The sequence below is a fragment of the Lagenorhynchus albirostris genome, chromosome 19 (genome assembly GCF_949774975.1).
Source record: "Lagenorhynchus albirostris chromosome 19, mLagAlb1.1, whole genome shotgun sequence".
Classification (NCBI taxonomy): domain Eukaryota; kingdom Metazoa; phylum Chordata; class Mammalia; order Artiodactyla; family Delphinidae; genus Lagenorhynchus; species Lagenorhynchus albirostris.
Genome location: NC_083113.1, coordinates 19016907 through 19044694, shown reverse-complemented (window position 1 = coordinate 19044694; position 27788 = coordinate 19016907). Strand labels below are relative to the sequence as shown.

The 27788-nt window shown below is 42.9% G+C and overlaps 1 protein-coding gene and 1 pseudogene across 4 annotated transcripts in view; one reads left to right on the top strand and one right to left on the bottom strand.

Moving 5' to 3' along the window:
* The window catches only part of CEP89 (centrosomal protein 89), a 79601-nt gene that overhangs the window by 13189 nt on the left and 38624 nt on the right, over nt 1-27788 (bottom strand). For 3 of the 4 annotated variants that reach the window (XM_060129959.1, XM_060129960.1, XM_060129962.1), the window contains exons 10-16: nt 26993-27043; nt 26745-26828; nt 20140-20243; nt 17239-17354; nt 15097-15277; nt 2134-2301; nt 1204-1345 (exon numbers count right to left, since the gene is read on the bottom strand). In XM_060129959.1, coding sequence (XP_059985942.1) covers nt 1204-1345; nt 2134-2301; nt 15097-15277; nt 17239-17354; nt 20140-20243; nt 26745-26828; nt 26993-27043 — 846 coding nt within the window. The remainder of the gene's footprint in view (nt 1-1203; nt 1346-2133; nt 2302-15096; nt 15278-17238; nt 17355-20139; nt 20244-26744; nt 26829-26992; nt 27044-27788) is intronic. The other variant, XM_060129961.1, reaches the window with a different exon arrangement.
* LOC132509984 (partitioning defective 6 homolog beta-like) lies at nt 21743-22863 on the top strand (annotated as a pseudogene).

Sequence of the window (27788 nt, the reverse complement as noted above, 5' to 3'; positions counted from 1 at the left end):
CACTCTTGCTGGCTGAGCAGCGCTCCACCATCAAGGGCAGGGGTCCCCAACCCCTGGGCCACAGACTGGTACTGGTCCACGGCCTGTTGGGAGCCGGGCTGCACAGCAGGAGGTGAGCGATAGGCGAGCGAGCGAGTGAAGCTTCATCTGTATTTACAGCCGCTCCCCATCGCTCGCATTACCGCCTGAGCTCCACCTCCTGTCAGATCAGGGGCGGCATTAGTTTCTCATAGGAGCGCGAACCCTACTGTGAACTGCGCGTGCGAGGGATCTAGGTTGCACACTCCTTATGAGAATCTATTGCCTGATGATCTGAGGTGGGGCTGAGGTAGTGATGCTAGTGCTGGGGAGTGGCTCTAAACACAGATTATCATTAGCAGAGAGGTCTGACTGCACAGAGACCATAATAAATGAATTGCTTGCAGACTCATATCAAAACCCTATCAGTGAGTGGCAAGTGAAAACAAGCCCAGGGCACCCACTGATTCTGCGTTATGGTGAGTTGTATAATTATTTCATTATATATGACAATGTAATAATACTAGAAATAAAGTACGCACTTGAATTAAATTGAATTAAATAAAGTACGCACTTAAAAGTAATGCACTTGAATCATCCTGAAGCCATCCCCTGCCCACCCCGGTCCACGGAAAAATTGTCTTCCATGAAACCGGTCCCTGATGCCAAAAAGGTTGGGGACCGCTGATCTGGGGACCACCAATAATGGACTCAATTCCTTTCCTCAGGACTGGTGCCACTAGAAACAATGTGGGATGAGTACCCCTGGAGCTACCTCTTTGTGCCCTTTAAACTGTGTCATTGGGACGAACTCTATTTAACCTGTCTAGGATTCCTACGTCTCATCTTCAAACAGGGACTACATTAAGACAACTTTACAGAGAGAATATAAAGATGCCCCTGTGTGTGTAATAGAGGCCTGATGACTACTGTTCCCAGTTGAATGGACTGATTCCCTTAGTTTACCTTCTAAAATATCATTTGCCAGTATTTAAAAGTTTGGGTTATTTGCCTTTCAAAAATGTTTTTCACTGATGGTTGAAAAATAAAATTTTGGAGAACTTGAACATTTATGGTTGAAATGTAAAAAGACGCAGCTTTTTATGGATCATTAAAAACAAAAACCTTTAAAATTATGTTTGCATATTAACTTGCAGCATACTTGAAGTAACTGAGGAAACTTACCAAATACATAAGATTGTCACGTTCTTGGGTTATATTCTCTGCCAGGACGACAAGATTTGCCAGGTACTGGTGAGCAGACATTTCGTTCTCCATGGCTTTTTCCACCTGCTTTTTGAAGACATCAATTTTCTTCTGAGATCTCCTAGAGAGGTCCCCCAAATGGTGGAATAAAAAATTCATTAGCCTGCGTGGCCAGGGCATAGTGAATATCTGTATCATAAAAATAGCAAGCATGTTATCATTTAAGTGTATTTTGCAGCAACCTAAATCTTCTATTTAGTTTCAAGGTGAGAAGAGGTAACTGAATTTAAAGGAAGCATAATTACTGACTCCAAGCAACAGGAATCACAAAATGCTTAACACACTTAACAGACTAATACATATTATTCTATTAATTTTTTGGCTTGTGTTCTTTAAAAGGTATTTTTGAAAAAGGAATCCAGTAATCTCTGGATTAGACTTTTGGGAAACAGTAAAGAACTTCTAGAACTTGCAGAGTCCTAGGGTCAGCATTAGGACTATCAACCGTAATTGAACAATAATGTTCGTCATATTTTAACGTTTTTTTTTTTTTTTTCGGTACACGGGCCTCTCACTGTTGTGGTCTCTCTCGTTGCGGAGCACAGGCTCCGGACGCGCAGGCTCAGCGGCCATGGCTCACGGGCCCAGCCGCTCCGCGGCATGTGGGATCTTCCCGGACCGGGGCACGAACCCGTATCCTCTGCATTGGCAGGTGGACTCTCAACCACTGCGCCACCAGGGAAGCCCGATGTTGGTCATATGTTATACGTTGGTATTTAATAATCTCATTTATCCCTTTCCATTTCATTGCCAATATTAGAAAAAGAAAAGATAAAGAATATGAAATAGAATATTCAATTGTCTTTTTTAACTATTAAAAAAAAAACAGCTTAAGAAAAAAAAACCCACCTATTTATTTTCTGTGCCTTTTCGAGTTCAGCTTCCAGCGCCTTGTTTTTAGCCGTCAGATTTTTCTTCTCTAATAGCAGGCTCTTTTTCTGCACTTGCAGGGCTGCCAACTTTTCCATCAACTCTTCCATCTCCGCGTTTTCTTTCTCTTCTTCCTTCTGCAACTGGCTGATGGACAAAAGCATCACAAGCCTGTACCCAGTACACCGAGGTTAAATGAAGCAGCCACTGCCAGGCAGGGACAGCACAGCCTTCCGGCCTGGGTGGGCCCTTCGGAGGCCTCTGTGGGAGCATCGTCATCCAGCCCCTGGCAGAGCTGGTGGGGAGCTCCCGGAGGGCGGCAGAGAGGGGGTAGCTGGTACACACTGCTTTGACGGTAATGATTTAATCCCTTTTTCTGCCCACCATTTTTGCTTATGTCTGTGTGTGTATGTGTATTGTGTGTGTATATATACACACTTATTTACACTCCCTCCAGAAAGAATTTAAGACAGCTTAATTTTTTACATAGTTATAATTGCCCCTCCTTAAATCCTAATGCTAAAACAAATTTTATTTCATACTAAAATAATTATGTTTTTCTGATAAAAGAAACAAAAACAAGGAGGGCATACAATCAATATATAACTCTGGCAAAATGATGCCTGAGAGAAGAGTTATTCCTTCACTGGTTCTCTCGGTCAATTTTCACGAAATAACTGAGACCGAATAGGTAGGGCCACACACACAGAGGCTGCCCAGCATTCTGAGCGATGGGGTCTCCCAGGGTACCACGTGGGGTTTACTACTTCCTGGCTGGCTGGCTGGCTGGCTAGTGAACAAGCCTCACGCTGCATGTGTTTGGGGACTGCCTCACTTGCCACACAATTTCAATGACCAGCCTCGGTTGGCTCCCTGAACACTCAGTCAGGAATTTTCCAGTTTCCACTGCTCTCTAGTTTACTACTTTTAGTTAGTCAAAGAGCAGAGGACACACCTGGACAAAACCCACAGAGTTGGGGTTTGAATTAAACTCATCTTTTATCTTTTTTCTTTGCTGCATTTTGTTTTGAGTTTAGAATTTTATTTAAAGGTAATTTTGCCACTTACCTGACACCAAAATCAATCGATTCACAAAATCAGTCAAAAAGTTCACAATGAAAAGCAACCAAAGACAATAGGAAATGCTGGGAAAGTGCTGGTGGGCGTGCACAGCCGCCTCAGAGAACAATATGTCAAAATCTAGAAAATGCATTTACACTACGGCCAAACAATGCCACCTCTAGGTATGTATTTAGGGAAACCGATAAACTGTACAAGAAAGTTTACTGGGGCATTGCTTAAAGGAACAAACTTAGAAGCAATTTAAACTTCCATTAATAGGCTAAGTAAAATGCAGTATTTCATATGATGGAATACCACCATGCAGTTAAAAAGAATAAACTCTCAGACTTCCCTGGTGGTGCAGTGGTTAAGAATCCACCTGCCATTGCAGGGGACATGGGTTCGAGCCCTGCTCCGGGAAGATCCCACATGCACTGGAGCAACTGAGCCGGCGAGCCACAACTACTGAGCCTGTGTGCCACAGCTACTGAAGTCCGTGCACCTAGAGCTGGTGCTCTGAAACAAGAGAAGCCACTGCAATGAGAAGCCCACGCACTGCAACGAAGAGTAGCCCCTGCTTGCCGCAACTAGAGAAAGCCTGCGCGCAGCAATGAGGAACCAATGCAGCCAAAGGAAAAAAAAAAGAAGAATAAACTCTATGTATCTATCTCAACATGGAAAGATGTTTGAAAACTGAGTGTAAAAAGCGAAGATACTAAAAGTATGAATTCACTTATGAACACATAAAACACACCAAAAAAATACTATGTCATTCATGGATACGTGTAGAAATAAAAACTAGATTGGAAATATAATTCCAAGTTTATGATAGTGATTGCTTTTGGAAAGCCAGGGAAAACAATGGGACTAAGGATGGTGGTTAAAAGGGGCTTCAGCTGTATTTCTAACAATATAGTTCTTAAAACAAACAAAAATAGGTGGAAACAATTTGCACACACATACAAAAAGTTAACACTTAATATTTGGTGGGAGAAATAGTTGATTAAGAAAATTTTTTTTAATAAAATGTGTCCTATTCTATCCCTAGAGTCTCACTCCTCAGAAGAAACTTCTGCTGACCATTTCTGATTTTAGTTCCTCTGGTGAAAAACCATGACTTAAATTTTTAAATTGTGAAATGTAATATAGAAAACTATACAAACGGTAAATGCATATTTTAACAATTATAGTGAACACCCACGTAATTACCACACGGGTCAAGAAAGAGAACACTTCTGGTACCCCAGACACTCCCATGTGTTCCCTCCCACGCCCCCAGTCATGGAGTCCCTCCTTAATCATCTCTATAGTGTCATCGTCTATCTATGCATCACTACAGCTTAGTTCAGTTTGCCAGTATTGGAACCAGATATAAAGGGAACCAAGACCCATTCATAGGTGCACAAAGGGACTATATGTACTTTAGTGTCATTACGCCTATGAGACTCACCCGTCTTTTTGGGTGGCTATAGAATATTTCGTTGTATCAGTATACCAGACACTATACATTCGTTTTCCTGATGACAGTCACTTGGGCTATATTCTGCACACACACTTGCAGGATTCTCTAGGGCAGTGCGACTCAAAGTGTGGTCCTCAGATGGATCAGATGGGCAGTCTCCAGCTGTCTGTCACTCATCCACAAGATAAGCACAGAAATTGAGAAAATGGCTCCCAAACTTTTATAGCATTTCAACATTGCTGTGACATCCGGGCAGTCTGAGGTGAGGGCACGCATTCTGCTGAACAGCAGCTTGGGTGTTGTCACGTTTGCAGAGAGAGAAGCGTGTGGTAGGAGCCGCATTCTTGTCACGTGCAGCAGGAATACATAACAATTTATAATTTTAAGATTAATTTATCAACTGTAACTCAAGAATATATAAAAACCAGAATTCATTTATTTCACTGAAAAATAATTTAACTATTATTTTACTGGACACACTGACCTGGATTTACGATAAAGGGTTAAAGAAGAGGACTGAAAATACAAAGACTTCTTTCTGCTTCCAGCCAAGACAGAGTTACAGAGACCAGATTTATTCAGCTAGAAAACCAGGCAAAACATAAGAAACAACAGTTTTCAGACTTTGGACAATAGGCAGTACAGGACTGTGATCCCTGAGAGGGAAATAACAAGGTGAGTACTACGACTGCTCCAGCTTACTGCCTGGCTGCAGTACAGGGAGGGAAAACCCAAACCAAACCCAGTGGACTTGCTGAGTTGAGGAGTCAGAGATCAGAGATCAGAGATCAGAGAGGCCAAGGCAGGTAGAAGTTGTGGGCAGAGAGGAGGGAGTGACAGGGAGAGAGGAAGGGCTCTGGAGATCTTTAGGCGGGCTCACCACCAGTCTTTGGCTGACTACTGATCTGCACATGTATGAGAGGAAACTACCTGAGGCCGAGGAAAGAACCACGAGAAACAAGGAGGCAGAATAATTCCTGACATTCACCAAGAACTGGGAATAGTGCAGGAGCCCACCAGCCAGAGTAGAAAGACCTTATCATATAAGGGAGATTGGCGATAACCCTCAGAAGGGTATTACTGCCTTTGTAGTAGGGTTAAACTAGCCCTGACTAAAGGCTGCTTTGGGCCTACCCTAAAAAAAGCAAGCTTTGAAAGAATCCAACTACTGTCTAGTAACATAAGTGTGCACTAGAACAAAATGTAACACTATTCAAAGCGATGCACTAAATCTAGCATCCAGCAACACAAAATCTACAATAGTCAATATCCAATCAAGCATGGGAATAAGCAATAAAATAGGGTCCATGATCAAGAGGGAAAAAAATAATCAACAGAACGGATGCAGAAGTCAGAGAGATGATGGCATATAATAGAGAATAACAGCATGGGGAGGAGAGAAATGAAAACTACAAAAAAGACTCAAATGGATCTTCTAGTGATGGAAAAAAAACAAGTGGAAGAGGTAAACAATACGTTGGATGAGAATAGAAAGATTAGACGCTACAGAAGAAAAGATTAGTGAACTGGAAGACAAGCAATATAAACTACCCATTTGAAGCACAGAGAGAAACAAGAGCAGGAAAAAGAAATGGACAGAGCATCAGAGGCCCATGAGACAGTATCAAGTGGTCCCAGGAGGAGAGATGAGAGAGGGAAAAATAGAGAAGAATATGGAAGAAATAACGGCTAAATTATTTCCAAATCTGATGAAAAATATATATCCACAGCCCAAGAAGCTCAATCAACCTAAAGCTGAATAAACATAAAGAAACCACACCAAGGTACATCCTAAGTAAATGCTAAAAACCAGCAACAAAGGAAAATTATTAGAAGAAGCCGAAGAGAAAAGACATCACTGTTCAGAAGAACAAAGATAATAACCACTGCAGATTTTCATTAGACACAATGCAAGACAGAAGGCTATAGAGAACACCTTTAAACTGAATGGGAAAAAACTCCAAAACCAAAAACCCGTCAACTTGGAATCTTTACCCAGTGAAATTATCAATAAAGTTTAATGATTTTTCCAATAAAAGTACTGTGAATCTTTCTATTCCTTTCTATTTGTGATGCTTTGTAGATAGCTCTTTCCTTCCTCGTTTCTTTCCCTTTTTTTGTGGGGGGGGTCTTTTTCAAAATCTCATTTTCTACATATTTATTCCTACAAAGAAATACAATCGATTTTTGTAAATTGACTTTGTTTCTACCAATGTTGCAAAAATTCATTATTATTTCTATTTTTATTGAAGCATAGTTGATTTACAATATTGTGTTAATTACTGCTGTACAGCTAAGTGACTCAGTTATACGCATATACATGCTTTTTCATATTCTTTTCCATTATGGTTTATCACAGAATTGAATATAGTTCCCTGTGCTATGCAGTAGAACCTTGTTGTTTATCCATTCTATATAAACCAGTTTGCATCTGCTAACCCCAAACTTCCAATCCATCCCTCTCCCACCCCCCTCCCCCTTGGCAACCACCAGTCTATTCTCTATGTCCATGATTCTGTTTGTGTTTCACAGATAAGATAGGTTCATTTGTGTCATATTTTGAATTCTACATATAAGTGATATCATATAGTATTTGCCTTTCTGACTGACTTAGTATGATAATCTCTAGTTGCATCCATGTTGCTGCAAATGGCATTATTTTGTTATCATTTTTATGGCTGAGTAGTATGCCACTGTATATATGTACTACATCTTCCTTATCCATTCATCTGTTGATGGACATTTAGGTTGTTTCCATGTCTTGGCTATTGTGAATAGTGCTGCTATAAACTTAGGGGTCCATATATCTTTTAGAATTCTAGTTTTGTCTGGATATATGCCCAGGAGTGGGACTGCTAGATCATATGGTAATTCTATTTCTAATTTTCTGAGGAACCTCCATACTGTTTTCCACAGTGGCTGCACTAACTTACATTCCCACCAACACTGTAGGAAGGTTCTCTTTTCTCCACACCCTCTCCAGCATTTGTTATTTGTAGAGTTTCTAATGATGGCCATTCTGACCAGCATGAGGTGGTACCTCACTGTAGTTCTGATTTGCATTTCTTTAATAATTAGCGATGGTGAGCATCTTTTCATGTGGATATTAGCCATTTGTATGTCTTCTTTGGAGAAATGTCTCTTTAGGTCTTATGCCCATTTTTCAATTGGGTTTTGTTGTTGTTACTGAGTTGTATGAGCTGTTTGTATATTTGGGAAATTAAGCCCTTGATGGTTGCATCGTTAGCAAATATTTTCTCCCATTCTGTGGGTTGTCTTTTCATTTTGTTTATGGTTTCCTTTGCTGAGCTAAAGCTTGTAAGTTTGATTAGGTCCCATTTGTTTACTTTCGTTTTCAGTTCTACTGCCTTGGGAGACTGACCTTAGAAAACCTCGGTATGATTCACGTCAGAGAATGTTTTGCCTATGTTCTCTTCTAGGAGTTTTACGGTGTCACGTCTTATGTTTAAGTCCTCAAGCCATTTTGAGTTTTATTTTTGTGTATGGTGAGAGGGTGTGTTCTAACTTCACTGATTTACATGTGGCTGTCCAGCTTTCCCAACACCATTTGCTGAAGAGACTGTCTTTTTCCCATTGTATATTCTTGCCTCCTTTGTCAAAGATTAATTGACCATAGGTGTGTGGGTTTATTTCTGGGCTCTCTCTTCTGTTCCATCGATCCACATTTCTATTTTTGCGCCAATAACACGCTGTTCCGATTACCGTAGTGCAAAAGTCTATTATTATTTCTAATGATTTATTTGTAGATCTGTTTTCTACATATGGAATTCTATCATCTATAAATAATGACACCATTATTTCTTTCTTCCCAAACTTTATAATTTTCTTTTTCTTGCCATGTGCACTAGTTACCATTTAGTAACCAATGCTGTTTACGCTGTTTAGAAATGGTATCAGAGGGCATCTCTGTACTGTTTCCAGTCTCAATAGGAAAGCTTGCAACATTCCACCACTGAGAGTGACATTTACTGTAGTTTTATTTTTCAGCAGAACCATTAAAGAAGTTCACATCTATTACTAATACTGTTTTTAGAGTTTTTACATCTAGATTCATGAGTGAAAATGAAATGTAATTTTCCTTTCTTATACCATCATTGTTGGGTTTTGGTATCAAGGTTATATTTACCTCATAAAATGAATTAGAGAGCATTAACTCTTTTTCTGCTCTTTAAGAAGTGTTTAGGTGAGACTAGAATTATTTCCTCCTTGAATATTTTTAGAGCTCCTTTGTGAAGGTATCTAGGCCGGTAGTTTTCTTCAAGGGAAGATCTCTGGATTCAATTTCTTTAATGACTAAAGGAATATTCAGGTATGCTTTTTCTTTATAAGTCAGTTTTGACAAGTCATATTCTTCAACGAATGTGACTATTTCATCTAAATTTCCAAATGTATTGGCACGAACTCATTTTTAGGTGCATCTAGTTGATGGGTTGAACCTTTTATCTCTATGAATTGATCCTCTTTGTTATGTGGAGTCTTTACCTTAACATTTATCTTGTCAGATGTTAATATAATTTACCACCTTTCTTTTGGTTCGTGTTTGAGTAGTATAACTCTTTCTGTCCTTTAACTTTTGCACTTTCAGTGTCCTTATGTTTGAGATGTATGTCTTAGCGACAACACAGAGCTGCTGTTGAGAGTTCTGGTAAACTACTCCGTGATACTGCTGCCTTGGCATCCATTTCGTGTGGCCAAGAGGCCTGCAGGGGTCTTGAACAGACACTAGCCCCGCTCTGGAGCACAGGCCCTATAACAGCCAGCAGAGTCACAAGTCAATGTACGTTCCTCATATGACTCCCCCAACGACCCTCCTTCCTCACCTCGCAGGGCCTTCCCCTCATGCGCCCTTTAGGTAAGAAGCCCCTCTCCCCCTTGAACCTTACCCAAACCCTGCTCTTTTCTGGTTTGAACTGACCAATTGGCCTTAGCCCAGGAAGCCCAAAGCACTCCACCCACGGACCCTAATAAAGGCATGTGCCTCAGGTCCTGCGTCTTCTCTCTGCCTGCCCCTGCCTTGACCTCCCACGTGGCCCCGTGAGGAGTGCCGTGCACCTCCTCCAGGACCTGTGAGTGATGAGCTTCTCTATTTCACTTTCCCTACTACCGATACATTTGCTTTTAAATCTAACATTTTATTTTGTGTTTCCTGTTTTCCCACTTGTTCTACCTTTTCTTGACATCATTTGGATTACTTTTTAAAAAAATCATTCTTTCTTTCCCTATACTAGTTTAGAAGTTAAACACATTCTGTTCCCAGAAATTTCATCATGCGTATTTTCAAACTATAATCAACACCTTTATCCTCTTCTGCATGATAGACTTTAGAACACAAATCCCATTTACCACCCTCACTAATTATATGCTCTTTCTGTTGTACATTTTAATTCTATGTATTTTTAAGTCCCCAAAGATATTATCATTATTGGTTTATAGAATCAATGTTCATTTACATTTATCCACAAATTTACCACTGTATTTTAGTTCCATCTTGCTTCTCAGATGTGCCACCTTGAGTTACTTTCCTCCTCCAGACTTATGCCTTCTATACCCTCCTGGAATTGCCTTTAATGCAGGTCTGCTGGTGGTGACACTCAGTTTGGGTTGGAAAATACCCTTATTTGACTTCACTTCTGAAAGGGATTTTTTCTGGTAATAAAATCCTACGTCATCCAGGTTTTGCTTGTATCCAGCGCTCTGAAGCTACCATCTAAGGGACCACAGCACCCCTGTTAAGAGCCTGCTGCCACTGAACTCCTTGGAAGGAAACTGTCCCCGTCGGGCCAGCACAAACCATGTATCGTCATCTTCGGTTGGGGAAGACTCTCAGCTATCCTATCTCTAACCACTCCTTTTGATTTAAATATATCCCTATGCTGATTCTTGTCTCCAATCTAGTGGTACCTCAACCTTTGAACACTCTGTGTCATCCCGAACTAGTTTTGCTTCTGAGCTATTTCAGTTCACTATTTCACAGTTCAGCTGTATCTAATCTGTAGTTAAGCCCATCCACTGAGTTTGTATTTTTCAGTTCTAAAAATTCTATTTCTTCCTTTTCAAACCCACTATTGTCACGTTTTAGAGTTCCCTGAAGACAATTTGGAGCTTGTCTTTTCTTTCTTTAAGCACACAGCCACCAGCTGTTGTATAGTCTTTGTCTGAGAATTTTGGGTTCTGTGGGTCCTTTTAATCAACGGCTTCAGGGATCTGGAAATGCCCTTCAACTATTAATGCCTCCCTTTCCATTTTCTTTAATCTCTCTGTGATTCCTGACGATCTGAGGCTGCACCTCTTGGGTGGGTCTTCCATCTGTTATCTTTTCTCTCCATTCCCAACTGTTTGTTTCCTGATGTTCTAGGTGAATCCACAAATTTCTCTTTCAGCCCTTCAACTGATGTTTTTTGAAAATTCTGGTAATCGTTTTTAATTTTTCTTATTTAGTGATTACACTTTTTTTGCCATGGCATTTTATTCTTTTAAACTCTCCTTGGGAGGGCCCAGATGGCCTAGTGGGTTAGGATTCTGGGCTTTCACTGCCAAGGACCTGGGTTCAATCCCTGGTTGGGGAGCTTAGCCGCCTGGCACGGCCAAAAAGCTCTCCTCAATCCCCTGTGTAATCTCAGTTTCCCTTGAAGTGAGTTTCTCTGCTCATCTAAGTCCCCTCCATTGCAATTTCCCCCCTACACCCAATGCTCCTTGCTGTTGGTCACATCTAGCCATCTATTCTTACTTTAGGATGAAGACTGGGTATTTGGTGTGCACTGTAGCAGGGGACTGTTCTGTCCTGGTGCCTCCCTGAGCAGACACATCGCTGACTGATGACCAGGACTCCATCTGTGTAGGTGAGTTATGTGAATAGTTGGCTTCACTTTAGGATACAGGAACCCCCAAAACCAGGATAAGGAAGGCTTGCCTTTCGCAGATACCACTAGTCACCGGAAACCCTTAGCTCTCCCCAAAAGAGTTTGCTAAATTTCTTAAGTGACGTAGGTTGACACCCGGTTTCTCTCCCATCACCCAAGCCGGGTAAGCTCGAGCTTTCTAGGCAATAGTAAAAGGAAACAGCAATCTAAGCTTCAAGTTGTAACCACCAGTCGAAGTCTAAGCCAACTGGACAGTTCACTAGGAAAATAAGCTTCTGCCGTTTCCTGCATCACAGTTCCTTCCAGGCATGGTTGTCAATAAGCAGAACAAGCAAGACGAAGTGGATAAGCCACTCTGGGTTGATTATCTGCACTGCCTTCAACAGGATAGGAGAACGACACATGTGCACCATACCGAGAAGCTCACTGAGCAGAGGTTCAACCCAACCTTTTTCTACATCAATAAAAATCTTTTCTTCATGACCTCACCTTTGCCTGAGGTACAACCCTTTCCTAACTCAGACTCACCCCCACTGTAGGAGCTAGTTCAACAGCCGCTCTGCTGCTAGTTAATAATTCCTCTTTTGTATGTGGCGTTACCTCTATTATGACAGCAGCATGGGAAGGGCTCCCCCTCACTGAGGCAACCAGAGGGCAAGTGCACTGAAGCCCCAGAGGCCCTTCTGTCACCTTTAGCCTAATTCCAAGGTGTCCTTGGCTCCAAGATGTCCTTGGCCCCTGTGTGGAGTAGCCCAGACTGAAACACTCTGGGTTTCCTTCTCCTTATTTTGCCTATTTTTCTACCAGGTCTTGGTACCTACCGCCTATACACACTTCCCCGAATTCACATACTCCGTCTCTGATGAATCCATGCCCCTCTTCCCACGTTACAGATTTCCTCTCCAAGAGCGCCAACAGGCTCAACACTCCCCCACCTCCACCCTCCTCATTCCTCTATTCCTTACCCCACCTGTCAACTCGGAGTCCAAAGCCTCTCAGCAAAAAGCTGGCACCAGGGCTTTCCCTCCTGGAGCATAAGGACCTGACAACCGGCTTTTCTGACTGTGGTGTAAGTGCCTAACATTAAGCTTTGGATCTGAGGCTTCCATTTCAAAAACATGCTTCTCGAATAAACATACTGCCGGCCACACAACTAGACAAAGAGCCAGGCCATCTTACCCGTAAGGTTCCCCTTTTAGAAAGCTCTGGGTGCCCTAGGTACTGACCGCTTCAGTGGCCCCCTTCCTGCACCCAAATTCCTGCTTTCGCCAGTAAAGAGTGAACCCGTGAAACCCTAGGCACTTCACCCTTGACCCCAAAAAGGGCAGAATCTCAGGTCTGTGCTGTCTCTCTCTCTACCCTCTACCTTGTTGTGTGGCCCCAGGTGTACCGTGAACCCTCCAGGACCTGTGAGGAATGAAACTTGTTTCTTCAGCGTTTCCTGATGGTGCTGCTGGGGCGCATCTTACAATCAGAACAAGAACTGTAAGGGCTGGCCCAGCCAAAACAACACTTGGGTGGGGCTGGGGTGGGAGGGGGTAGCTCGACAGAAGTAGGATGGCCCAGGTGAGTGCTGTCAGGCACTACTGACAGGCTGAGACTAGCAGGAAACACCTCCCAGTCCAGTGCCTTCTGAGCCACTACACTCCTGACCCAGCTTCCACTTAAAAGAGATTTGGTGACCTGTTTGTTTCTTCCATGACCACATCTCCCATTGCCTTCACTCCCATTACCAATTAGTGGCTTCCTTCAGAAATTTTTTATACCTTTTATACTCACCTCTACGGGGCTATTAGGATATGTGGTTATGATGCATCCATAAAAAAAAAAAATGAGCCACAGGAGTGGGTATTTGAGGAAAATAAAATCATAAAGATGAATACGACTTCAAAAAAATTTCCTTCCTCTACTGGAACAGAAAAGTAAAGTACAGACCTGGCCCAGACAGCATGCAATAGTATAGTCAAAACACTGGGTTCCTGTACTTCTTATCATCCGCATTTACTGATACACCAAGCTAAGCACTTTGTATGCACTAACTCATTTATTCCCCCCACATCAACTACCTTGAGCTGAAAGCCCCACCATTTAAAAAATTATTTCTTCTCTATTACAAAAGTCATATGCATTCATAACAGAACACTCGGAAAGCAGAGAAAACACAAAGAAAATTTACATTACATTACTCGTTATGATAGTTAACTTTATACATCAACTTGGCTAGTCTATGGTGCCCAGTTGTTTGGTCAAATACTCGTTAGATGTTTCTGTGAAGGTATTTTGGATACGTGACTAACATCTCAGTCAGTTGACTTTAAGGGAGATTATCCTTGATAACGTGGGCAGGCCTCGTCCCATTAGTTGAAGACCTTATGAGCAAAAACTGAGGTTTCCCAAAGAAGAAAGAATTCTGCCTCAACACTATAACATAGTCTCAGGTTCCAGCCTGAGTACCCAGCCAGCTGGGCTGCCCTATGGAGCCTGGATTTGCCAGCCCTCACAACTGCACGAGCCGCTACTTAAAATAAATCTCTCTGGTTTTCTCCAGATATATACATACATATCCTATACATATCCTATTGGCTGTTTCTTTGGAGAACACTGACTGCTGATACACCCATAATTTCACCTGCCAAAGATAATTTCTATTACTATTTTTCCATTCTTCCAATCCTTTCTCTATGTACGTATGGAATATAAGTAATTTTATATACATATATGTAATTATACAGACACAGACAGACATACACACACAAGAGTGATGAACTCGTCCCAGTCATCTTCGTTAACACGAGAAGTCCCGCATCCTGGGAAACCGCTCAGTCCCAGGCAAACTGGGATGGTTGGTCAGATTAATACACACACACACACACACACACACACATACACCCCTTTTTTCTTTTTTTTTTTTTGCGGTACGCGGGCCTTTCACTATTGTGGCCTCTCCCGTTGCAAAGCACAGGCTCCGTACACGCAGGCTCCGGATGCGCAGGCTCGGCGGCCATGGCTCACGGGCCCAGCCGCTCCGCAGCATGTGGGATCTTCCCGGACCGGGGCTCGAACCTGTGTCCCCTGCATCGGCAGGCGGACTCTCAACCACTGCGCCTCCAGGGAAGCCCCGCTTTTTTCTTTTTAAATAAAATTGCAATCATTCTGTACATACTGTTTTGTAACCTAATCTCTTCACTTACAAATATATTGTGGCTATTTTCCAATGTCAAAAATATTCTTCTGTGACATCATGTTTAATGGCTGCACTGTATTTCATTTTATGGTTCTATCCTTTCATTTCACCTCTAAAAACAAGAGAGGCTGGAACAGTAGGGGAAAAAATCATATACCTACACACAAACTGTAGACCACAGCCCTCAAGGACGGCCTTGTTCTACTTTAATAAAATATTTACCATTCTTAGTCTTGGACTCCTGTGCTGGTGTAGCAAAATGACTCAAAAAAAGTGGGAGCACCCTCTCTCTACCTGCCTATAACAACATGCATGGTGACACATTAATGCTTGAAAAGACATTGAGTCCTTACCTTTTTAATTCATTTACAATTGAAGTGTGCACTTCTATTGCAACTTTGCTGTCCAACTGTAGTTTTAGCTCCTGGCATTCCGTCCGCAAAATTTCCAATTGCTCCTTACTTTTAGTTAGCTCCTTTTCTTGGCTCTGTGTTTTAGCCTCCAGAAGCATTAGCTGTTTAGTCAGTTTAGAAACTGAAACAAAATAGATGGATAAAGACTTGGTACAGAAGAGCTAATAAAGCATGATTACTGATTACTAATACTAGTGAGAGCTTATAAAAGATGATCTTTGGGCTTCCCTGGTGGCGCAGTGGTTGAGAGTCCGCCTGCCGATGCAGGGGACACGGGTTCGTGCCCCGGTCCGGGAAGATCCCACATGCCGCGGAGCGGCTGGGCCCGTGAGCCATGGCCGCTGAGCCTGCGCGTCCGGAGCCTGTGCTCCGCAACGGGAGAGGCCACAGCAGTGAGAGGCCCGCGTACCGCAAAAAAAGAAAAACAAAAAAAAGATGATCTTAAAAAAAATGTGCTGGCGATTTAGAAATTAATACCAAAGCCTTTGTACTTAGCAATTACTGTCCCTATATTAAGTAGTCACTCAATATACACTTTCTTACTGGGGATCAATATACTGATATTATTGTTAAATATATAATATTTAACAAGACATGATTCCAGTCTTCAAGGAACTGACTTTCTAAAGACTGAAGCCTTAAGTCACACACAGATGTACAAGCGTACATCATGATGTCGTCCCTAAAACTGCAAGATTTTCAAGATTTTAAGGACATCAAGTATGGCCCAACTAAGGGCAGAATTTGTTTTTCTTCCCTTTCTTCATTAACTTTTTATGTTTAGTGTCCTACATCTAAAGTAAATCATAAATATTTTCATCCTAAGTGACATGGAAGTATGTCATATTAAGATACTTCCTGGGCATCTGCTGAAACTAGCACTCAGAAGTATTACAGAGTAGAACTCTAAATCCTTCTGTTCTGGGAAAACATTTAGTTGAACGAAATGAATAGCTGTTTCTGGGAAATGGGAAAATAACATGGGCAGCTGACTGAATCACACAGGCCAAAATAATCATCCTACCTGTTTAGATCTGCTGTGTTTGAGAGTCAGCTCAGTAATTATGAAATTAATTTCCCTGTCGTCTCTGATCTTTGAGGCTTTGTCTCCCCTCCACCCCAAGCAATGCCAGGACAAAGGCAGCTACTCCTGTGCCTGCTCAGTCTATGGGGAGGAAACTCCTGCTGGATTGAGAGCTGCTCTCACTGCGGACCTGGCCTGGCCAGCAGACACAAGCCAAGCACCAGCCCCGCAGCTTCAGCTACAGCAGGGGCTGGTAGCGGACTCTTCCGTGGTGTGGAAAGGGAAGCCGCTGAATAACAGGTGCAGGAGGGGAAACAGAAAGGACTCATGCTGGCTCACAGAAGACAGCTTGTATCTTGGCCTCCTGTCCTAACATTGTTCTTCACCAGAAAAGAAAAATCAGTAAAGCCAAAGAAAAAAAAATACCACTCTCTTTTGTGCTCATAAGTTTTGGTTTTAATCGAAGTGGAATAAATGACTCAGTCTGGCCACTACAAAGTCCACTGTCATACGCTGTGAGGCTCCTGGGATGGGGCGGCAGGGCGGGGGGGGGGGGGGCGGGACACGTGGGGAGAGGAGGCGCTCACAGAAAGGATCTGACGGAGATTTAAGCTACGGCAGCGCCTGCAGCGCTGAAGGAAGGGCGAGAGCACAGAGAAACTGTTTAGAGAGTCAATGGTTCCTACTTATTTACTCATTCAACAAATTTTGGGGAACGTGTCCTCGTGTTGTTTCAAATATTCATCTCACACGATTTTTCCCAGTTACGTGGCACACTGTTTTCCCCAAAACTCAGTTCTGCTCACTCTAAAGCTGTCATCCACAATTGATTTACAAAAAAGAGTAACTCGACACCGTAGAGTCTAAGAGAAAGCAGTCAGTGCATCACGGGTGATGGCTGGATATGCTATAACATAAACAGCTGCCCTTCAGTAAAAAACATGTTCTAAAAAACATGACTTCCAGTGTCTTCAAGTGGGGTTGGGGGTGGTACCAGTGTAAAATGACACAATGGCGACGTCACAGCATCACCACCACTCGCGGGAAGGACCGCTCACCTTCCTGGAGACGCTCCTGGTGCGTGTCCTTGGCTTTTGTTTGCTGAATCTCCAACTGCTCTATCAACAACTTGTTTTCCTCTAAAACCAGTTCTGCTTGAGTCTGAAGCTGACGCCTACAATTGATTTACAAAATTAAATACTGACATTCAGGTGCAGAATGATTACAGAGACACTCCTGAGTCTAAAAGAAAGCATCAAATGTGTTGTAGGTAATGACATATTTTAATGCTAAACATGTTATTAACATAGTAAGTCTTGCCATTTCCATTAAATTGAGGGAAAGGACAGAAAGGAAGTGTGAATTACGAACTGCTTTAGTAACTTGTTAAAATGTAAAATTTCAAACATATACAAAAGTAGAAAGAAGAGAATAGAAACTCCCATGTACAAAACGCCCCGCTTGAACCCCCCAGGTTGAATTTCACCTGCGCAAACCGTATCCTGACAGTTGGTGCAAAGTAAATCCCAGCTCAGCGCAACCTCATGATCGCAAAATCCAGTGAGAATGAGCTAAAGGGATCTTAGAAATCATCTAGTTAAATGTTTACCACCCGAGGTACATGGTAAACCAGTAAATTATCGCAATTTTCCACTTTAGACTCAAAAAAGTGAGGTGCAGGAAGGAGGGAGAAAAAATGAAAGGAGTCCAGCTCTAGTGATTACCTCCCTCAACAGAGGCTGTGCACTAGCTCCTTGGCACCTGGAGGCGTCCCTACCAGCTGCCCGGCCTGTGGGGCGAGAAGGCCCCACGCTGTCCCGCAGGGGAGCTCCCCTAGGCGGGCCGTTCCAGCCTCCTCATGCCTGCCTCAAACAGAGCAGCTCCACTCTGGACTTTCTTATCAGACTTCCTCCCTCCCTCCCTTCCTCCTTTTCTTTCTTTTTTAAATGAAAGGGATCTCCCATTCCTAAAAAAAAAAGGTCAAAACCTCAAATTCAGTTTAATTCTCCTTCCCATTTTATAGGTAAAGAAACGGAGGTCCATTAAGCATGAGGTTACCCAGCTGGTCAGAGGCAGTTAGGGAAAGAAATGTAGAGTTTAGCTGCAGCCCAGAAGTTCATCGAGAAATTATCTGAAACTAAGGAGAAAGACTCTGCTGACGTGTGAAGTCGGCGTGCCCGGGGGTCAGATCGGGACGCAGTGCAGCTCACGCCTGCGCAGGCACAGGCAGCAGCGGCCGGGCAGGTGAGGGCACGACTGGGACGGGCTTCGGGGTGGCAGGAGATCTGCCTACAGGGTGTGAGGCCCCGGTCCTGCCCCAGCTGGAGGACAGTGAATTCAGAGTAGGGGGAGGCCAGCCGCAGGGCCTCAACAGGCCCTGTGCAGAACTGACAGCTTTCTGCAGCCCAACCCTGTGCCACAGGTCACCAGGCTAGAGCAGGATGCATATTTTGAAGTCTTAGAAACAGGACTGGGGAAGACAGTGGGCATGTGGAGTTCAAAGTGGGGTCTGCCTTTCTTTTCTTTCTTTCTTTATTTGTTTTTACCGTAACGAGAAGTAAACAGGTTTGACTTACAGCTATACACAAGGTTAGAGAAAGAATCTGAGGGTTTGGGAGAGGAAGCCTGGAAGCAGCCCAGCTGACCTGCTTTCTAGGGCACTATTCAAGGAGGGTTTGAGGGGAGACACACAAGGAACCCTGACAGAAGAAAATCAAATTTCAACAGGGGAAGCCACAGTACAACAGGATCCAGTAGCTGCCCAACCAGTCCCAACTGACACATCAGTGGCCATAAAATCAGTAAAGTAAAATCAGTAAGAATGCTGTTGACTCAATTCCAAATTTCTATATATCACATATGGGAAATATTTAATTTTTTTCAGTGATGTTAAGACATTAAAAAAATATTAACTATAACATGCCTACCCAAGGCAAAAAAGATATACCTGAATAGCTTTTGCTTTCTTGGTCCTGCTTGGGTATTGCCTTTAGACTTTTGAAGACATTTACTTTCTCAAGTGCACTGAACAGGCATCTGTTGCTGCCGTGCTAGATGAACAGGGTGCCCTTGAGATGCTCCCAAAGGAGAAGAGGGAGACAGGTGTGAACACACATAGGTAGGCCCAGCATGGCAGGTACAAGGACAGGGCGTGTGTTTAGGGCCAAGTCAGAAACTGAGACAAAGGAACAATTCACTCTGCCTTCAGGGAGAGCTACTGACTAGCACCATTTGAGCAGGGCCCTAATGGAGGTACAGGAGGGAAGGAAGGGGTGTTCCGGGGGGAGGGAAGAGCATCAACAATAGGCTGGAAGTGAGGCAGCGTTCAGCTGTCTGGGAGCGGAAGGGGCGGGGCAAGCGGGAGCTGGGAGTGCAGGGCCTCATCCTGGACTGTCTGTCCTAAAGCCCTGGGAGCCATCAGAGGGGTCTAAGAAACGATGCGACTCAACAGGTTCGGGATGGGAAAAGTGCCCTAGAAAAATACAACCTCAGAAGATAAAAATGGAGACAGCAGGGCTTCCCTGGTGGCGCAGTGGTTGAGAGTCCGCCTGCCGATGCAGGGGACACGGGTTCGTGCCCCGGTCCGGGAATACCCCACACCCTGCGGAGCGGCTGGGCCCGTGAGCCATGGCCGGTGGGCCTGCACGTCCAGAGCCTGTGCTCCGCAATGGGAGAGGCCGCAGCAGTGAGAGGCCCGCGTAGCGCAAAAAAAAAAAAAAAAAAAATGGAGACAGCAAATATATATATATATAAACCTATTTAGAAGTTTTAAAGTAGCCTTTAAAATACAAGTTTAGAATAATTTACTAGTTTTCACTACACCTTATTAGTTTCTTAGAAACTCTCCATTAAAATGTTTTAGTTAAAATACATATATATTTGACAATTTAATAAAGTTTATTCCTATTATCTTTTCTTTTTCTTAATTAGCAAAATACCAGAAACACAACACCACTTGCCATTCCTCACTGGTGACAAGACTATTCTTATTCAGCTCTTGGTGCAGTTCTTCATTTTCTTTCACCACTTCTTGGACTCTCATCTTAAACGTTCTCATTTCCTCCTGAAACAAAATTTGTGTAAACTGTAACACACACATACATTCACCTCTATATTTCTTAGTTCTAATGCTGTCGCTGTGGCTAAAATCAAATGTTAATAGCTTTTAAGCAAAGTCTCATAGTACCGGCAGCCTTAAACTTGGTACCAGCACCAAGTGCCTGCCCTCGAGGAGCTCACGGTCTAGCGAGAAAACACAAGACACACATACCATGCAGAGAACAAGGGACAAAAGCACCTCAAGTTAGTTCGATTCCTAACTTGATAACATTGTTCTATAACTGCCAAATATTTGAAAAGATAAAAAGGGGAATAAAAAAGGCAGAGATGGGCTTCCCTGCCTTCTCACTGGGCTTCCCAGTGAGAGGCCCGCACAGCGCAAAAAAAAAAAAAAAAAAAAACAGAGATGCCAAAAATGCCATAGTTTTTTCTTTGTTTAAAGACTTTGGAGGATAAATTGGAGCTTTTTAGATAAAGATAAGAATTTTTCTTCCTAATTGAAGCCCATTTCGGTAGGGAAGGGCTTAGTGCAGGGGTTGGAGTCTCATAATTTTGCCCCATTACAATCACGAGAAAGCCTCCCTTACTTAAAGCCATCAGTCAGTCCAGCTTCATCACTCATTGGCCCCCACACGAGGACTGTTGCTTGGTCTGTTTTCGACTGCTAACAGTCTGTGTTTGTGGCACTCAACGCTGGGTGGTCTCCATCATGGCTTTTCTCAGCTAGTCCTTGGCCAGCTTCAGTATTGTGTGTTGTCTTCTGGTGAGAATCTTAGGTGTTAATATTTATTCTGGGACGCTTCTAAATATTCTTCTCCCAGCTAGCAGACATTTATACTTATAAAAAGCAACAATGCCAAAGCAACTTCTCTTTCTCTCACCTTTCTGCCCAAACGCACTCCCTAACTGCTAGCAGTGCACTGGCCCTTTTAGAGAACATGGGTGGGGCAAACTACAGCGCACAGGCCAGGGGTCTATTTGGTCAACAGCATTATGGGAACATAGCCACGCCCATTCGTCACACCTGCTCTGCAGCCGCTTTCATGCTACAGTAGCAGAGCTGAGTAGCTGCGAAGAGAGACTCCATGGCCCCCAAAGCCTAAAATTGATACTAAGTAAATGTTTACAGAAAATGTTTCCGGAACCCTATTTTAGAAGGAGCACTAAATAAGTATTTTTATTATTTGGATTGATACTTAACCAATTATACAAGATTAATTCACCCTCTTAAAAATTAAGTGTCCAGGCGGCCGTCGCCGAGGCCCGAAGGGAGGGAGCCGCGTTCCCGCCCGGCGCACAGCCAGTCTCACCCTCGGTCCCACCGCGTGAGGAGCCAGCCAAGCAGAGCTCTACACGGAGACCCGAGCCGCAGTCGCCCCTCTGCAGGTGCCTGTGAGGAGGCGCCTGGGCCGCAGCCGAGTCCCGAGCCCGCCGGCCGGGCACTCGCTCTCCGCGCTCCGAGGGGCGGCCCGGCTGGAGGAGGCCGTTGCGGGCCAGGCCAGGATGAACCGCAGACACCGGCAAGGAGCGGGCAGCGGCTGCCTGGCCCCCACCGTGGCGGTGAAGAGCAAGTTTGGAGCTGAATTTCGTCGGTTTTCACTGGAAATATCAAAACCTGGAAAGTTTAAGGAGTTTTATGGATTACTGCGACATGTTCATAAGATACCCAATGTTGACATTTTAGTAAGCTATGCAGACATCCATGGAGATGTACTGCCTAGAAATAACGATGCTAATTATCACAAAGCTGTTTCAGCGGCCAACCCACTGCTTAGCATTTTTATACAAAAAAAAAGGAAGAAGCAGACTACAGTGCCTTTGGTACAGGCACACTAATAACGAAGAAGAATGTTTTAACCAAATTGTTTCGTCCTGACAAACAGAGAAAAAAGCCACACATAGTCATTAGTATGCCCCAGGACTTCAGACCTGTGTCTTCTGTTATAGACGTGGATATTCTCCCAGAAACACATCGTAGGGTCCGTCTTTACAAATATGGCACTGAGAAACACCTAGGATTCTACATCCGGGACGGCTCCAGTGTCAGGGTGACACCCCACGGCTTAGAGAAGGTCCCAAGGATCTTTATATCCAGACTTGTGCCAGGAGGTCTGGCTCAAAGCACAGGACTGTTAGCCGTTAATGATGAAGTTTTAGAAGTTAATGGCACAGAAGTTTCCGGGAAGAGTCTAGATCAAGTAGCTGACATGATTGCAAACAGCCACGACCTCACCATCACAGTGAGACCAGCAAACCAGAGGAATAAGATCATTAGGAAGAGTCGGACTTCCGGCAGCTCTGGCTAGTCTACCGACAACAGCCTTCCTGGCTATCCACAGCAGATCGAACCGAGCTTTGAGCCAGAGGATGAAGACAGCGATGAAGATGACATTATTATTGAAGACAATGGTGTGCCACAGCAGAGCCCTAAGGCTCTTCGTAACACCGAGAGCCTGGAATCATTAACACAAATAGAACTCAGTTTTGAATCTGGACAGAACGGTTTTATTCCTTCTAATGAAGTGAGCTTAGCACCCTTAGCAAGTGGCACAAATACAGAATTTGAAACGCGTGCTCCAGATCAAAAACTCTTAGAAGAAGATGGAACAATCATAACACTATGAAACCATCGCGTCTGAATGCTTTCTGAGTGAGGATGCCGCGCAGACTTGTAAATTTGGCTAGTTTAAAGCATATGTACCTCTGAACCAGTGATCTGGGATAGGCATGAAAAAATATATTGCAAGCTTAAAATGTTATTAAAATAGTAGTTTGATAATTAATATAAACTTCAGTGGGTCAGAGGTGAATTTAAGTCTAAAACAAAGGGGCCTTTGCTAATGAAATGATGTGCTTTTGCTATTTTGTCTATAGAGAACTGGATGTTAGAGCACATTCCCAGAACTACACATAAGGACTAGATCATTTCCGTTTGAAGTGGTTGCATATTTAACCTGCTGTGCAGAGCCTGGTTGATTTTTCCTTTAACTGTATATCTTTTAATTCTAACGTGAAGAAGTCTATCTTTCGGTACTTTGGGACCTTGGCTCCTATATTCCCCATGTTGTATTTTGATTTTTTAATATTGCTCCTCTGTTGCTAACTGTAGCGAGTAATTTTTTCAAATTTTTTTTCCCTAATTTCTAAGAAATCAAATCAATTGACTGTTTTTTACGGGTTGCTTCCTAAGTTATAAAGCATTGAAGCTATGTTCCTGAATTAAGAAACTCTAACAGTTGTTCAGGTCCGTGTTTGCCCATCTTGTAGCTTTCATATTTACAGACTCATTCCATTTGGGCATCACTTATGTTGTGAAAGCCAGTTCCATCGACTCTGGTGATATGGGAGACTCTCTCCTGTAACCTCTTCTTTTTTGTTTTTGTTTTTGCGGTACAGGGGCCTCTCACTGTTGTGGCCTCTCCCGTTGCGGAGCACGGGCTCCGGACGCGCAGGCTCGGCGGCCATGGCTCACGGGCCCAGCCGCTCCGCGGCATGTGGGATCTTCCCGGACCGGGGCGCGGGCCCGTGTCCCCTGCATCGGCAGGCGGACTCTCGGCCACTGCGCCACCAGGGAAGCCCCCGTAACCTCTCCTTGTCCTCATTCCAAATCTCATTAGAAATCATTCCTTTTGTTGTTTGTGTGTATATTTTGTTTGTCTGCCTTTTTACTCTTTTAATGTATTTGAGTAGTGTGAATTATTTTCGTTAAAAAAAAAATGCACCCAAACTAAGAGATTTTTACACACACGACAACCTTGTGCACTTTTTATATGAAAATTTTGGGTTTTCCTTAATGAGATTTCTAGGAACACTGCCTACACTTTATGAAAAGTATGTCATATTCGCCTTTGACAGGTAGAATGTACCTCGATTAATTTTGAGGCTATTTATTACTTTCCGATGCATCCACTTAGCAAGGTAAAAGTAAGGCTGCTAACTTTCGTTCCTTGCCTGGTTTCACTGTATGGAGGTGCACAGGCACTACAGTAGCTTGTATATAGAGACTAAGAATAGTATGAACTACATGAGTTCCCTGTGACTTACGGATATTTCTCTCAGAGTTATTTATTGATTAATTTTATGCTAGGGCTAGAATGGATACCTTATAACAACTGTGTGCTATTAAAACAAACAATGAAGAATCAAATGACTCCGTTTTGAAGGATATTTTCTCTATATGGTAAAAGTATATGAAGTAAAGTTGATTAAATGAAGCTCTCTTAACTCAGAGTACTTCAATGTATTTTGTTCACGTTACCACTAAACATGTTATCACTAAACTGTTAACTGCACAACATTATGTAATACAGTGTACTTTTTGTTGAATTCATTGAAATTCTTCCAGTTATATAACCACTATTTTTTTTTTTTTTTTTTTTTTTTTTTTTTGCTGTACGTGGGCCTCTCACTGCTGTGGCCTCTCCTGTTGCGGAGCACAGGCTCCAGACGCGCAGGCTCAGCGGCCATGGCTCACGGGCCCAGCCGCTCTGCGGCATGTGGGATCTTCCCAGACCGGGGCACGAACCTGCGTCCCCTGCATCGGCAGGCGGACTCTCAACCACTGCGCCACCAGGGAAGCCCCTATAACCACTATTTTTTAATGACATTCCAGGTTTAACATTCTGTTGAGTTCTATAAATTTGAATCTTGAATGGCAAAATGTTAATAAGTAGAAGGTTACATTTCATTTATAATTATAAGCGGTGCAGGGCTTCAACATTTTAAGTAAAAATACTTTCACATACTAGCTCTCTCTCCTTTTTTTTTTTTAACAAAGTTTTAACATCAGAACTTTCCCTTAGGGGAAGAAATACTTCAGAGCTTGACTTTTTGTACAACTTTTAACTGTAAAATACAGATTTGTCTTGTATATATTCATGAAAATGGAAATCAAAGCTGCTAGTGCTTTTTTTTTTTTTTTTTTTTTTTGTGGTGCGCGGGCCTCTCACTGTTGTGGCCTCTCCCGGTGCGGAGCCCGGGCTCCGGACGCGCAGGCTCGGCAGCCGTGGCTCGCGGGCCCAGCTGCTCCGTGGCATGTGGGGTCTTCCTGGACCGGGGAACGAGCCCGTGTCCCCTGCATCGGCAGGCGGACTCTCAGCCACTGCGCCACCAGGGAAGCCCTGCTAGTGATTTTTAATTATCCCACTAAGGGTATATGTCAACGGTCTTTTCAACTGGATCTCTCGTTTAAATTATTGGTGAACGAATTGATTACTAGACGTATTGTAAAACCAATAGATCTTGGTTATACAATAAAATGTAGATTCATTGGTAGTCTGAATTATTTCAAGTGTACCTTATTAACAAAAATATCAGTGGACTCAGCATAAAATTTTATAGTACTAAATGTCAAGCCAACTGTGAATTTTGTTCTGTATCTTAAGTAAATTTATGATAATGTCCTCATGAGCTATCAACAAAATATATGTACTTTTGTGAACTATGGACTTTCTAATTAAATTTTACATGCAACATGATTTTTACATGAATGCTACTTTGTTTAAACTATCAAATGTCAGTATTTTACTACAATTTTATTATAAAATGTACATTATCACTAAATGAGCTTTGATTTTAAAAATTAAATTAGCTTTAGTTGTATATTATTTTTTACAAATATAGACTTGTATAAAGGCTAAAAAAAAAAAAAAAATTAAGTGTCCAACAGAAAGCCTAGGAGAAAAGGTTCACAACTGCATTACATGGGCCATGTACATGGGACAGCAGAACAAGAACAGGATGGGTGACTCTTAACAGACCCTTCCAATCAGGGATCCTAGAAATACCAACTCTTTTCTCTCTGGATCCCTCCAATTCCAGGGATCTCTTTGGTCACTTAAATAAGGAACATAGAGGTTCGCAGCACGGAAAGGCATGGGACGTATCTGTAATACCTGCACAGCCTTGGTTTCCTGTATCATTAGAATGAACTCTGCTCCAGGAGCCAGTCCCATGAAAAAGAGCGAACATGGCAGAAACAAACAAAAACCTCACTTCCCCGCCACTACCAACAGCTCAGTAATTAGACTTCCTGGGTGTCAGCTCTTCATAGAATTAAGAAGCATCTAAGCCTGCCTGAAACATCCCCGGTCTTCTACCTTCCTTGTCTGCCCAAATGTCCCTTTTACCAGTGCTGTTTGCAGCTGCACAGGACCAGGAAAGTAGCACCTCCCACTGCTGCCTTCTCCGCACCCCAAGATCCCAGCCCACGTGGGGCTGCCTGTCTGGGAAGCCACGGCTTCCAATGCTGCACCCCGTCCCTCCAATACTTCTCCCATCAATCCCAACCCACCGCCCTGCTCCGCCCGTCCCTCTCTCCTGCCTTCCCTCTTCCTTCTCCCCGTCCCCACACTGCTACACTCCCTCCTTCCTCCTTTCCTTCTTTTAACAAACACTTGAGTACCTGCTAGATGTTGGCTATACCTATCTTCAAAATGTTGCTTCCAAGTTTGAATCGGTCTTCGTTTTTACAAACCTTGTTCTTCTGAGACTTTCGCCCACCTACCTGAAGGCTGGCATTGAGCTCGTCCTTCTCTTTCATTCTGTCTTCATAGGCCAGCAACAAGGGGGACAGGTACTTTGTATCCACCTGAACATAATGGAATAAAGAAGATTAATATCTTTCTTACATCTAAACACAATCAGCACATCTTTAAAAAGGAAAGAAAATATACTTCATTTGGAATGGTTTGTAACAGCTATTCAATTATAGCCCAGAAAATACAGGCCTGAAATTAAATAACTTTCACTTACCAGCCAGGGCGGTACAGGGCCCTTTGATGGGAGGCCTTCAATATTTAAACTCTAAAAACAAAACACACGGTGAAGACAAATTAAATTACACTTCCTCTGAAATTTCAAGTCTTAGCTATTCTTAACCTAGACTGGGCATCAGCTATCTGGGAATCTTTTGTGTGTGTGTGTGTGTGTGTGTGTGTGTGTGTGTGTGTGTGTGTGTGTGTGTGTGTGTGTGTGTGTGTAAATTGATATATTTGTGTATATATTTATATATATATAATTATCTGAAGTGTTTGAGAGTAATTTATACACATAATGCTCCTTTTCCTCTAAATACTTCAATGTATATTTCCTAAAAGCAAAAGCAATCATCTATTTGACCACAGTACCATCATAAAAAATCAGGAAATCAAGACTGATGCAATACTGTATTCTAATCTATAGACTATACTGAAATTTTGCCTATTTTCCCACTGATGTCCTTTTCTGGTCAAGAATCCAATCCAGGATTACATGTTGCATTTAGTTGTCAAAACTTTTCAGCATTTTAAAATGTGGAACATATCTAATAATTTTTTATTGGATGCCAATAAAACTTTTTCAGTGTTATGTTGTTGAGCGTCTAGATTTTGTTGTCTTCTTTTAAAGTGTTTTGTTTTCTTTTTCTTTTGTAGGCTCTTAAGTTACGCACAAAAGACGATGCTTTTGAGGCTCATCTTTTTCAGAACCCAAAGGTCTCCGGGTGCTAATTATTTTTAGCTCACAGCTCCCTGAACTTGTTTTCTGCCTGGCCTCACAGAGTTTCATCCTA